Below are 14,827 nucleotides of genomic sequence, written 5' to 3' on the forward strand. Positions count from 1 at the left end.
TAAAAATAAAAATAAATCCTGCAAAGTATATGTGTGTTTTTTCAACTGAAATATTTTATCCTCCTTTCCCAGCTTTTGAATGCTTTCTCAAATCTCTATTCCTCTATCAAGACAGATAATGTTTATTGTAATTTGTTTGCAATAAAGGCCAGTTTTTTTCCATTTTAACTTAAGTGATCAGAAAGACTTGAAATAAATAGCCTGAATAATGTCATAAAGCAAATTTATTCATGATTTTAAAATAATGGTGTTTTCAGTCAGGCAGCTTATATTGCTATCAGTGAACAAATGCAACTATCATGTTTTCCCTCTATAATAAATTTTATGGTAAGTAAAATAGTCCTAAGAAAGTATAACCTACAAATGTCATAGTTACAAATAAAATATGTTTGAATAGCTTTGAGTGGTTTACAAATTTATGGAAGGAAATGCAATGATCTTACTGCAGATAGGGAATTTTTTTCTGTTGATTTTTTTTATTTTAAATTGACTTGTTTTTCATATAGTTTTGCTTTGATTTTCACTTTGATTTCATTTGGGGTCTAATTATAATACTATACCTTTGCTGCAATTGCTATTATTGCTTAGTTTATAATATCTTTACTGTGGAGAGGTTTCTGAAATCTATACGTGCTATATAAATTTCACTCTTCTGATACTACCATTTTTCATAAACACAATGAATTCTTACATGACATGTCAGTAGCAACTGTCGTTTTTGTCATAGCAAAATTATCTCATTATTATATTAAATGTTTTATCAGTTTTGAACCCTCAAGTCCTGCTGTTCTGCCTCATTGTAGTGATTGCCATTTGTGACTTTCCCTGTCAGCTTCCCATAAACCAAATCAATGGGAAGCTGACAGGAAAGGTTGCAAGTCATTCCATAAGTCACTTCTCCCAAGGAGCCCCACTCTGGTGTACAAGATTACAGGGATTTTGTACGGGGTGGCACAGTGGCTAGAATGCAGTATTGCAGGCTGACTCTGCTCACTGCCAGAGTTCAATGCTTAAGATGCTCAAGGTTGACTCAACCTTCCACCCTTCTGACGTCGGTAAAATGAGGATCTTGATTGTTGATTTTATAGCATCTGACCACTGTTTTGTAGTACATATGCCCAGGGTCCCAGCTGTGTCACCTGCACTCAGAAGTGCCTGCTGTAGCCTCTGCTAGCCGCATGAATAAAAATTATAATACCTCTTTATAAATTTACCCAAACTAGCAAGGTATTGTCACTTACTAGGGGAGCAGAATTTCCAGCCTCATGTAAGTAGGCAGTAGAAACCAATGTAGCTTCTATTATTGTATTTTATTTATTTATTTGTTCGTTTATTATTTACTCACTCCCCCCCACCCAGCTATCCTTTGAATGTGCTTGGGAAAGAGTTCTGGGTGCGTTCAGTAGCACTAACTCCTAAGTTTTTATGGTACGTACGACTGATACATTAGGTCAGTGTTTCTCAACCTTGACAATTTTAAGGCATGTGGACTTCAACTCCCAGAATTCCACAGCCAGCAATGCTGGCTGTGGAATTCTGGGAGTTGAAGTCCACATGCCTTAAAATTGTCAAGGTTGAGAAACACTGCATTAGGTGGTTTGGAGGGGATGGAGTAAAAAAAAATCAGTGTTCATCTATAAGCAATTTTCCTACAAATTCTTGCCTATACCGAATTTAAATAAGCGTAAGCATATTTTAACCCCCCCCCAAATTTTATCTAATTAAGATTGTATCTAATTAAGAGTCTCGTGTATTCCTTCCCAAATCACCTCCGCTGATCGGCAGCGTCAGAATGCAGCCGCATTGAAGTGACGGGGGGTGTGTGTCTTATCGCCCACTCCTCACCCTCCAAAGTCGCTGCTTACCTATTTTGTAAGGACCAGGGGAACACAAAACCGATGTAAGGGAAAGCGACAATTCGGTCTACTATGATCTTGGGTTTTCCCCGTATAATTCTAAGTAGCTCTACTCAGAAGTAGGAACGGTGCAATGAGCGGGCTCCCACCGCGAAAGTCAAGTCCGCCGTAAACATCCGAAACGCGAGAGCGCGCGGATTCAAGCGTGAATTAGCTCGGCCCTCAGCCGGGTGGGTTTCCTTCATCGATGCGCTCTGCAATCAGGCAGCGACTGTAAATCGGCCAGAGACTACATACAGTTCTGTAGTACTGACTGTACTGATTTGGGGGAAGCCGCCGCCGCCGCTGCTCAACAGCTCCAGCAAAGCCAAGGAAAGCGGTTCGATGCGCTCTGCGCTCCGGGTGCTCCTGATCTAGTCCGGAAGGAATCGTATCGCCATCGCCGCCGCCGCCGCCTCTGCCTCTCCTCGGCTGATGGTGTGAGCGACCCTCTTTCCCCAGGCCGCGGCCTTTCCCATCGTCCGGCGCCATGAACCTGCTCCCCGTCAATCCGCACGGGAATGGGTTGCTCTTCGCCGGCTTCAACCAGGACCACGGTAGGGATCTCATGGGTGGGTGTGTGTGTGTGTGTGAGTGAGATCATCTGCTTGCGTGCCTGCCTGCCCGCCCGCCCGCCCGCTGCCCATTTCAGGCGTTTGCGGACGGGGAAACGCAGGCCTGCTTGTTTCCTTTTCCCGGGTTCTTGGCTTCTGCTGTTTCTGGGAAGAGCGTCAGTTGCTAGCCCAGTTTCCTAGGAGGAGGTAGCGAGAGGCTGGAAGCGAAGTCAGAGGATTTGTGCAGCGTTTCTTCCTTCTGGATCTGCTGCTGGGTCTTCGGCACATACTGCGCTCGCCCGGCCTTTTCAGTTGTTGGGAAGGATATTTTGCTTTTTGCCGCTGCCGCCGTTTTCTTTCTGTTTGGGGGCGGTTGTTGGCAGCGTTTGGATGGCACATGTGCTTAATTTAAACTCTGCTGTCCGGTTTTCAGTCCAGTTTTCTGGGCTCGCAAGACACGCCAGGCTGAAAAGCAATTGACCAGTCTGTGGTCCGGTGACAGAGAACAGACTGGGAGGTTTTACTGGGAACAAGAGGTCAGTTCCCCATCTGCCAGAGGCTAGTGCTAAGTAGAAGAGTCAAAAGCCAGAGGTTAGCGGAACTGTTCAGATTTATGGTGAAGAATCAATCGCACCCATCCCACTCTTTATGATACAGAAATTCTATGTACTTTTGTTCCCTCCCAAGATAAATAAGCTTTTGTGAGGCAGAAATAGTAGCATAGGCAGGGCCTGGCTTTTGCTATTTAAGACTATATATATATACACACACACACAGGAACTCCTTATTGTTACATGTTTGCTGGGCTTAACCCTCACTTTTTCTTTTCTATAGCAGATCGGTAATTTAACAGTTCTCTTTTGTAAATACAGTAGGTACCAATCCTGACCTGCAGCTCTCCTTGAATAGAGCCCTACTCTCTTCCTCATGGCCAAGTTAAAGTGCTATTCACTGATTCTTGAGCCAGCAAAAAAGTATGGTGGCCTAAAGTGTGTCACTTCTGTGGCCCATCCCTAGTCTGCCACGCTAACAGAGATAGTGAGCGGTACTTAATTTACCGCAGGGCAAGTTTAAAAAGGATTGATGGATCCCCAGATTTAGTTTGTCCTCCCTCTGAGATTCACCTGCTGATGGAAAACAACCATAACTCCCCCTAACGTGAGTTAGGTGAGTTTTAGACATGCTTTGAATGGCAGGTTTAGCCACCACTTATCAAGTTGTTCAACTAATAGGCACTAAAGGTGTATCTGGGGTAAAGAAGGAGAGAGTTCTCTCAGTTTTGCTGCAGAATGTTCTGAACATTGATATAGTACTTTCTGAAAGAATATATTAAACCCTGTCCCAAAGAGCCTGGCTAGCAGATAACAAACTCAAGGGAAAGCAAGGAGAAGTAGGAGAAAGCAACTGCTTGATAAGGAGTAAGCTCCTTCTTGACTAGGACTGCTGGGGAACCAAAAAGAAGCAGAATGATCAAGGAGTTCAGTTTGTTTGTTTATTTTATTTGCATTGCTGCCTACTCTACAAACCATTCAAGGTGGCATAGAGCACAAATTTAAAAACACATTGTAACAGTAAAAGTAGAACTCAATAGCCAGCAGGCCCAAATGTCAAAAAACAACCATGGAGAACACATGTCTTACAGCTGATTTTGATTTGTTTACTGTGAAAATGACAATAATCACTAGGGATCTACAAAGTATTCTATGTACAAACCATTTCATTCACAGAAGAGCTGATTTCAGGTTGTCTATACCTGACTGAAATATAAGAGTTTTGGATGGGTTTGGTCTGTATATGAAATCAAACAGGGCTATTTTTGTCCTGATGTAGACCAAAGCATGATTGTTCTGGGCAGGTTGATTTAGGAGGGTAAGGAAATCAAGAACGTGGTTGGCTAAAAGAAGGAAGGAAGGAAGGAAGACACTAAGAAGATAGGCTGACTGGCAGTCTGGTGCAATATCTGTATTAGGAGCTACTTCCTTGCAGCTGAGACTATTCCAGTAAAGAACACAAACAGTTGTTGCAACAGCTAAGGGAAGGAAAGAAAAGTCCTGCAAAGATTGAAGGAGGCGTGGGCCTGCCAGGTGTGCTGAAAATCTGTGGCAGTGGGAATTAAATGAAGGGAGAAAAAGAAACATGCTGGTGTGTGTGTGTGTGTGTGTAGAGCTGCTAAGAAAGGGTGACATACATCAGCCTTGCCTTATAACCCCTAAAGTCAAAGGCATCTTCCATATTTTCTGTCATATGTATATCAAAACAGCCAAACTGTTTTGGTTCTGCTAAATTGCAGTCAATCTGAAAGGATTTGCCTGTACCTCCAGAATCCAATGGTTTCTTCTGGGTTGCATATAAAACATATTTCTAATTTTGTGTATACCTATAATCACCATAATATCTATGCAACAGGCAAAATGGTGCCTCCTCAATTAAAGGAGAGAATACATAACCATGGTGGTCCTACTTCCTGTTGTCAGTGCAGCACTGGACTAGAGCTCTTTCAAAAGAGTACATGCTCCATGTTTGAAATGCTCACCAGGGTATGGCTGGAGATCTTGCTTGCTAGCTGCTTTATGATGAAAATTGCAGGTATTAAACCAATATTTTTCTGCATGCAAAGTATGCTTTAGCGTACCTTGTTCTTTGTCCATTGTTAACAGACAGCATTTATACCTACTTTGGCAATCCTTTTTTTTTTAGGATGCTTTGCATGTGGAATGGAAAATGGATTTAGAGTGTTTAATGCAGATCCACTCAAAGAGAAGGAGAAACAAGGTAAGATGGTTCCTCGGTATACGTTGCTGCTTTTCAGCTCTAAATAATCCATTGGCATTATGATTTTGAAGAAAATCCAAATAAATGTATTGTATGTTGCTCCCAATTAACTTTGCAGAAGATTATAGCCTTAAAATATTTGATTGCCAGAGAATTCTAAAACTTGAAGGCAGTTCTCATTAACTATTCATAGAAGTATTGCTTCTTGACCTATAATAGTTATCCATAATGTATAATCAGAAAAAAAACTCTGAGCATACTAGAAGAGAGAGCAAACATTTTCTCAGAATGAGGCAAACAAAAATGTAGAGTACTGCATGTAAGTTTAAATGTAATGTTAAGTCTGAAGAGAAACTCCCTTTGTTTTACACATATATTCTGACATTAGAAAATTTTGCATTGAATGTTTTATTTTATACATGCTTCCTGCTCTTCTCCTCAGAATTCCTAGAAGGAGGTGTCGGCCATGTTGAAATGTTGTTTCGCTGCAATTATTTAGCTTTGGTTGGTGGAGGGAAAAAGCCAAAGTATCCTCCTAATAAAGGTATAGTATTGAATATTAAATAGTATTTTTACTCTTGGGTTCAGTCTCAAAAGTGCCACAATGCTCTAACTGAATTGTATTCCTCTCCTGAGTAGTTACAATTTTAAAAAAATGTGAGGGCAATTCTTACATTTTTAAAAGCTACAGTGAAAGCAGTTATTTGTTAGGGCAGACCCTGGTCTGTTGTGCTTCCTATTTATGACTATGATTTTTATTTATAAATAAATAATAAACAGTTGGTATTTATTGCATCTTCTCTTAATAGTATAATACAATAAAAAGTCATGATCTGATTAGAGAGATGGATTGGACACAAGAGGAAAAATGGAAAAAGATTTAAGAATAGGATCTGTAAAACTGAATCTAGGAATAGCTCAAAGAAATTTATGGTATCAAGGCTGGGGAATTTAGAGTTTTGTAAGAGTTATTATAAATAATAGAAGTTGTAATTTGTTTCCATTCTGTTGGAAAGTTGGAGTCCAACAACATTTTTTGGAGATATCCCAGAATTAAAAAACATCTGTCCCAATTTGGAATATGAATCTTTTGTTTTATCTATACAATGAGGTGACTGGGATATAACTTTCTAATGGAGCCAGTTTGTCAGTATTGAAGGTGCTTGTTTTAAAATTAATAAGATACTTCTTTCTCTGCAGTAATGATCTGGGATGACTTGAAAAAGAAGACAGTTATTGAAATAGAATTTTCCACAGAAGTAAAAGCTGTTAAGCTGCGAAGAGATAGGTAAGTGCTCAGAAGGATCGTTTTATTTGTGTTCATTTTGATTTGTTCCATTAGTTAGATATTTTTAAGGAAGGAAAAGACTGTGAGTGTTCATTATTTATTAACATCCTGAACTGTTTTGAATATGATGGAACAAAAGAAGGGATACTGTACTGATATGCTTCAGCAAACACAAATAATTCTCAACCTTACAGACAGAACCTCTCTGGCAGAAAGATACATGAGCTCCTGCTTTATGACTACTTCTGATATGCTTTTAAGTAATTTTGAAAGCTTTGCTGTAATAGCCTAAAGCAAAAGGAAGAAAAATGGTTCTAGGGTTGGCATAATGCTTTCTGGTACAATCTGAGTGCTGTATCTATGTCAGTGCCTTTTCTCTTCCAGAATTGTCGTAGTTTTGGACTCTATGATTAAAGTTTTCACATTCACACACAATCCTCACCAGTTACATGTCTTTGAAACTTGCTACAACCCTAAAGGTACGTGGTCTCCGTTACAGAGAAGACATTATGGTCTCCATTGGTTTGTGTTTTGTTGGCATTATGCTTGGGGGGGGGGGTGTCGATTGATGTTGCTTATTTGGCATGTATTCACTGTTCCTAAGACAGCTTGGCATTTTCTAAATGGAAAGCAAATGCTCCGTTACTGAGTTCAGTAAGATATGTCATCCCCATTGCATGTGGGGTGGCATTTGTCTTTATCTTGGGGTTTGGGAAGGTTCCACTATCATAGGGCATTAAATGTAATTCTGAGGTTTTGTTACTGCCAGGCCCCAAGAACCAACAAAGACACATGGAATTACTTTTGAACAACTTTCTTTATTGCTCCTCACCTATGGAGAGAAATCTTGCCAAACTAAAGCAACTATTTGCATCACTATAGATATACTCTGGGGATCATTAAGGGAGGAATCTCCTTAATGCTTTTTTCTCCCAACCAAACATTCCATGCTTCGGTGCCTCTTTGCCCTCTGGAATGCAGCCCCTCCCTCTTGGAAATCCAGACTACATCCCACCACCATTATACAGTTATTAAAGGTTCTGGCTACATAATAATGTTAAGCCATATTATACATATATAAGTATTTTTTGCTAATCTTAAACCTAAAATTACCAATAGAAGACATATTTGTAGTTCAGGCTTGAACTGTGGAGTCCTTGGTGCTCCCTCAGCTTGATGGTTTCCTTGCAGTCATTTCATTACCAAATGAAGTAGCAAGTGCATTGATGATGTTACCGGGTTTGGTAATAAAACGTCTGCAAGGAAAGCCTCAAACTCAAGAGAGGACCAAGGACCCCACAGTGAACCTAAAGTGTAGCTTACTCTGTGAAATAGCTTATTAGTTTGAGGACATTAAAACTTCTTTAGGTGGGATGGTCTGAGAGATACCATAGTAAAAATAGCTCTTCTTTAATACTTGCAATTGTTTATTTTAGGTCTTTGTGTCCTGTGTCCAAATAGTAATAATTCCTTACTTGCATTCCCTGGAACACATACTGGACATGTGCAGATAGTAGATCTGGCAAACACTGAAAAGCCTCCAGTAGATATACCTGCTCATGAAGGAATCTTGAGCTGTATAGCCCTAAATTTGCAGGGAACAAGAATTGCTACAGCATCAGAAAAAGTAAGCAAAAGGTTTTGCTATATGATTAACTAGAGAGCCCATCACCATCTTGAATGTGTTCATATAAATGTTTAATAGTGTCTTGGTAAGAGTCTGCATGTCATTCTTAGATGTCTTTCTTTTCTTTCTTTCTTTCTTTCTTTCTTTCTTTCTTTCTTTCTTTCTTTCTTTCTTTCTTTCTTTCTTTCTTTTTTTCTTTCTAACATTTATAGGCTACCCATCTTACCTCAAGGTAATTCTGATAGTTTATAATCATAAAAATATAAAAACTATATAAACTAAAATCAATAAATAAGTTCATATAAGATCCAGAACACTGCGACCCAATTAAAAAAATGGGGAGGGCAGGAGCAGGATGGGGGGGGAGGAAGTGGGATCCATTGTTAATCAACCACCTCCACTGTGATACGTCCCCACTTGGGCCCCAATCTAACTGGCAGGGCCAGGTCTTTAGGCTTTTCTGGAAGGTCAGGAGGGTTGGGGCTGAGGGTGTGAGGGGCAAGATATTCCACAGGGCAGGTGCAGTGGCAGAGAAGGCTCTTTTCCTGGATCCCACCAGTCAGAACAATCAGTGGGCCACCCTTAGATTCCAGGCTGTCACCCAGACTTCAGCAGTTTATACTTTTAGCATTGGAGAAATGGGAAATCAATCTCTAAGATCTCTGGATTATGGTAAATTGACAAGAGTGCCAAACTTCCAGTTAGGAGCCATTGTTAGGTCTAAATTAAATTGTAATTGATCTGGAGTGACTTTTGTCTATTCTTTGTGTATCTAAGTGATTCCATTGTTATCAACCTCCAGTTTGATCTACTCTTCACTGTTTTACAAAATATATTATTTATCTCATGGAGGTGTAAGGCTATATCAGTTTAATACTTCGGTTTATGAAAATCTTTACTTTTAAAGCCAATTTCATCTGTGTCATTCATGTAGCATTTCCTGCACGTTGTTGGTGTTGTTAAGTGAGGATTGCTGTTCGTTAGGCAAGCACCTGCTCGCAGCTTCCTGCCAGCTTCCAACAACCAAAGTCAGAGGGGAAGCTGGCAAGAACTTGCAAGTCCCAGCAGGCAGATAAGTGGTTGCTTCCAGATGGTGGGGCTCTGTGAGGGGTGAGGGAGATGTGGCACAAGCACTGTGGTGTTTGGGGTGGCTGCTGCCAGGGAGAGGAGGTGCAGCATGAGTGCCCTGGGGCTTGAGATGGCTGCTGCTAGGTGGGAGAGTGGGAGTGATGAGGGAGGCATGAACAATGCAGGGGAACTTGCACTGGCTGCTTCAGGGTAAGAACGGGTGCACAAGTGGTCAGGTAGGATGACTCAGTGATCGGGGAGATGCAGTGCAAGCATAGCGAGGCTTGAGAAAGGTGCTCAAAGGTATGTGGGTGGTCAGCTAGCGTGAAAGGACTGGGGGAGGTTCATGGGTGAGACTTACCCAAGCAACTTGTAACATTCCCTTGACTTTGCTTGTGGAAAGTCAACAAGATAGATTGCAAATTGTGACCATGGGACACTGCAACTGTCACAAGTGCAGTCTGGTTACCAAGTGCCTGGATTATGATCACGTGACTGCAGGGGTGCTGGTATGGTTGAAACTTTGAAGACCGGTTGTAACCACTACTTGATCAGCGCCATAGTAACTTTGAGCAGTCACTGAACAAGTGCTTGTTAACCGATGACTGTCTGTTTACAGGTAAACTGGAAAGGAATTTTAAGGATATTGAATTGGATTGTAACTAGGGGCACCAAGATTTAATTTTCCAGTTGAGCATTAAGTTCATTAAATGACTTTTGGTCAGTATTTGTCAGTCCAGACCATCTTGCGGAGTTGTTATTAAGATAAAATGGAGGTGAACCCTGTATATAGAAATTGTATTTAGATTTATATACCACCCCATGGCATTTTACAACTCTCTGGGCAGTTTACAATGTAGAGCAGGCATATTAAACTGCCGGCCCACGGGCCGGATGCGTCACAACAAAACCGCGCCCACCCCATTGCCGGCAATGGAGAAAAGGTCGCGATACATCGTGTGACATCACATGACATTGCGAGTTTGACATGCCTGATGTAAAGCATTACGTATTTGCATATTACCCCCAACAATTTGGGTCCTCATTTTACAGAAAGATGGACGGCTTCAAGATTGAATTCCAGGCTCTGGGTAGAGTTTGCCTGTATTACTGCACTTAACCAATGTGCCATCAGGGCTCTGTATGTAATACTGAAATCTTCAGAGGAAACTCATTATAAATGTAAAAGGCAAATGAAGTTAAACATCAGTCTGTTTTGATCAGTTTGACTAGATCAGCTGGTCACTGAATTTTGTGATGATGGGTGAACTTGGAGAATGTTCACAGATATCTGTTCTGAGAGTTTCTGATAAGTAACACAGCATCAATTTTCTTTAAAGGCAAAAGCAAAAAATCACCCATTATCCTAAACATTCCTTGGAAATGGGGCTTGAGCTCTGATATGTTTGCGAATTCATTCTTGATGTTGATGTTCCAACATCCATTTTACTGAAGGTCAGTGTGGCAGTAAAAGGAAATTAAGGCAAGATGTATTTTGTGGACAATATATGGCTACCAGGCAAAGTATGTAAGAATTAAAAAGACTGAAGAATCGATTGGTTTAGTATCGTTTTCCATAACTTCAAAAATTGTTATTGTTTTTCAAGGGGACCCTTATAAGAATATTTGATACTTCATCTGGGCATCTAATTCAAGAGTTGCGCAGAGGATCTCAGGCTGCCAATATATACTGGTAAGTTTTGCTTTGCTGAGTAATCACTAGAGAATTAGAGAATGTAGGAGTGAAGGAGAATTTTTAACTGCATGTGGAGAGGATGGTTCCCGTGATTTTGAATGTAACCTATTTAAGTATCATGCCATTTCCATTTATAATTTGTTAACATTTAAAATTATTTATTGATTCGAATTTGTTCTAGCTGCCCAATTCCAACAGATCAACAGTTAAGTAAGAAGTAGGATACCTTTAAAAAGCAACTTGTTCCATGACAAACATGAGATAAAGAGATATGTTGCTTCTGATCTTTCCATTAGTATAAACTTCAACCAAGATGCTTCTCTTATCTGCGTATCAAGTGACCATGCCACAGTGCACATTTTTGCAGCAGAGGATCCCAAGAGAAATAAACAATCAAGGTAAGGAGCTGAGGCTGGGTCTAGCAGGACTTATGTCTAGTTAAAAATGACTGAGAAAGTTTTGTAGAGGTTATTTGCCATGACAGTGAAGGGAAACCTTTATGCAGCTTACAAAATACTAAACACATTTCCAGAAGGGAAGGTGACTCCCTTCCACATCTCACTTTTTGATGGAAACTGTTCCTGAACATACACTGTTTTTTTCTGAAAATGTATTTATTAATATTTCATTTACAAACGGTGAAAGTATATTTCATCTTCCTTTCAACTCATTTGCCTTTATTAGAGCATTTGTGTGATTACTCTTGAATGCTCTTAGCTGTAAATGCTGTGATTTCTCCAATATTCTTAAAAACATGCTCTTTTTCCTCTTGATATTTTTGCTGTATTTATTGATGTTCTTGAGGTCCTCTTTTGTTCTTTTCGTATTGACATATTGAATCTCTACTTCAAATTGTCATGTATCTTCCTTGCTGCCCAAAGCTTCCTCTTTTTTGTCAGTTGATTCAATTACATTCCCTTGATTTCAATTCATAGTTGGGTGTATGCCAGACATGTCAAACTCGCGATATCACGTGACGTCGCACAACGTATCGGAGCTTTTTCGCCATTGCCAGCAATGGGGTGGGCGCGGCTCCGGTATGATGAAACCGGCCCACGGGCCGGCAGTTTGACACCCCTGGTGTATGCAATGCTAGCCTTAACTTTGAATTTGATTTTGCTGTTCCAATAACATTTGCATAGTTAAGGTTAATGCAACTCCTTTGATTGTTTCTGGAGATGCCAGAAATTACATTCTCTTTTAATTGCTGGAACTTGTTTATCGTACACCTGGCTTGAACAGAAAGTCCAGATTGCTGATAAGGGATGGTCGTAGGAAACCTGTGCATCTACATTTACAGCAGTTTCACTGATTACTAACTACCAGTATGGTTTCTGATTCAAGTGCAAGTTCACACACACACACAAGTGTTCACACTATCAACCTTCTTTCTAGCCCTCTCCCATTCTGAAAATCAGAGAAATATCTTAATTTTTATTATTGCATGTTATGCTGTTGTCCACTAGGGCTCTGCAGCAATCCAGCTATGATGGGAAAAGCTGATTCAAGAACATATGTAGGTGCACATATAGGCACCTAGGAGCATATCCAGAAACAAAAAGCAACTTTTTGTCTCATGTGAGCCCAAGAAAAGACAAATCACCTTTTCTCCTTTGCATCTGGATCACTATATGATCCTGGCTGCCATAAGTGGGCAAGAATTTGGTACTAAGTTAATTTATTTGCTGAAAGCAACTACTGTTTCCTACCCTTGATGGTACATTGTTAACTGTATTCTTATGTGGTTTCCTTTGTTTGTCAGCCAACTTTGGCACTATTTATACATAAAAGTTGGGATAGTAATTAAGCTTATATAACCAATAAATAACTAAAATTAGCAGCAGCTGCTAGCATCTATTTTTTGTGCTTGACTTCAGTAGGTACTCAAGGAATTTTCTTTTAATCTCTTAGCTTAGCATCAGCCAGTTTCCTGCCCAAATATTTCAGTTCCAAATGGAGTTTTTCCAAGTTTCAAGTTCCCTCGGGCTCTCCCTGTATCTGTGCCTTTGGAACAGAGCCGAATTCTGTCTTAGGTAAGGATCCTGATTTAATATATATTAAATATTTATAAATATGTATTTATTATATATCTTTAATTATTTTAAAAACTTGAGTTCCAGGTGTACTCATTCCAAAAACTATTAAAACCACTGATCTCTAGGACAGCAAACCTTTTTAATAACTGAGGTTTCGTCAATACACTGTTGACGTTGTCAAAGTATTTGCTAGTAGCTGGAAGCGCTCGTTTTTATAGCTGTGTGGATGCTAACTAGTCATGAAGCGCGTCACCGGTCTACCTGCCCCTCGTTCTCCCATAGTTGGTTGTATTAATCCTAGTTTCGCCGTGCTGGCCGGCATCCGCTTCGGTTTTCTGCTTCGGTTTGGGAAAACGTCAAAACCGAAGTAGATGCCGGCCAGCACAGTGAAACTATATTACACAAACACATACTAAAATCCTGAGACTTTACTGCAAAGTAAAGTCTGAGAATCCAATAGAAAAAGTTACATGAATTATCAAGCCGTTAGGATGCAGCAAGCCATGCAATAAAATTGAGGTCAGTATAAATAACCCTGAGAATTTAACCTGACGTTTGCTGATGCTCAATGCTGACATCTTCCTCTTCTTCACACCTTACATTGCAAATGTGTGATTTCTAGAATTGTTTTAATAGTAATGATTTGAAAAGCCTCCATCTCCCTCTTTTTCTAGCAATCTGTGCAGATGGCAGTTACTACAAATTTTTATTCAATCAAAAAGGGGAGTGCTCCAGAGATGTCTACGCTCAGTTTCTAGAAATGACTGATGACAAACTTTGACTGGACTGTTGGAAGTTTGGTTTGGTGGGGGAAGTTATCAGAATCCCCATCGCAATTCTTCTCCTGTTGAAGAGACAACTTCTGATTTACTAATTTGATGGCACTCTTCAAGATGGGATTGACCTGGTCAACAATTGGAACAAGGCAAAGGACTGATAATGTTAGCTCTCCACAGTTGGTTTTAAGTGTTACTTTGGCAGCTGCTGTTCTTTTCCTCTTCAAGTTTCTATATGAGGGTTCTCCCTGTTAAGTATCATGAAACTTAGTACCTGCCACCTTACAAAGCTGGAAAGAAAAGTTACTCGAGTTTTGATCAGTTGAAGACTTTTCAGATTAGATTCAGCAGGCAGGTTAATTGGAAATGGCGCCCCAGTCATTTGTAGCAGCAGCTTTTGCCTTTACAGATATTGTTTCCTCCTGATTCCCAGAAAGAAACTGTAGCAAAGTTGCTCTGAGTTGCAATTACTGAAAAATAGATCAAGTCTGTTTCCATATTGCTGTGAATAGGTATTCATGTCACGTATCAGAGGTGCCAAATATTCTATAGCAACCAACATCAAGTACTGTGAACTCAGTGATTCTGCCAGGTAAGAAGTGTCAACAAAGAGGACTTACAAGGCTGTGTTGTCTCCATCTAGAATGTAATCATTCCATACTACTAAAATCTAGTCCTTTGTGTTCTGGTACTTAAGTTGGGAAAGAAAAGGGTAATAATAAAGTTCTCTGATAGGCAACAGATGCCAGGCTCTGCTTCTATAGCCTCCAAGACTTACGTATTCAGAACACACTAAATTGATGCCTTTTAGAACTATAAGGTGATAAAGGGATATGCCTAATTTTTCAAAATCCTTGGAATACATGTATGCAACCACTTAATTTTAAATTATCACCTTACAGCAGTTTCAATTAATTTCCTTCATTTGCACACATGCTTCAAAGTTTATTGAAGGCTTAATGCATTCAGCTGCAAAGCATCCAAACTTTTCACTTAATTAAAACCTATACTCCAATGTGGGTTTGCATGTTGCTTTTAAATGTGTACTTAATCATGAAAGTTATTTTGCACATCTTTTGTAATATTCTTTAATTAAAAGTGACTAATTTACTGTA

The 14,827-nt window shown here is 39.9% G+C and overlaps 1 protein-coding gene across 1 annotated transcript; it reads left to right on the forward strand.

Annotated features, from left to right (window-relative positions):
• Positions 1–2,337: 2,337 nt before the first annotated feature.
• Positions 2,338–14,827, forward strand: WDR45B (WD repeat domain 45B). The gene is made up of 10 exons (XM_015822778.2): positions 2,338–2,452; positions 5,147–5,221; positions 5,664–5,765; positions 6,422–6,509; positions 6,894–6,988; positions 7,946–8,136; positions 10,812–10,897; positions 11,197–11,298; positions 12,812–12,933; positions 13,611–14,827. Exons 1-10 carry the CDS (start codon positions 2,386–2,388, stop codon positions 13,715–13,717), a joined length of 1,035 nt encoding a protein of 344 aa, XP_015678264.1. The 5' UTR covers positions 2,338–2,385; the 3' UTR covers positions 13,718–14,827.

This window comes from Protobothrops mucrosquamatus, unplaced genomic scaffold, assembly GCF_001527695.2.
Source record: "Protobothrops mucrosquamatus isolate PMUCROS unplaced genomic scaffold, P.Mucros_1.0 scaffold1675, whole genome shotgun sequence".
Classification (NCBI taxonomy): domain Eukaryota; kingdom Metazoa; phylum Chordata; class Lepidosauria; order Squamata; family Viperidae; genus Protobothrops; species Protobothrops mucrosquamatus.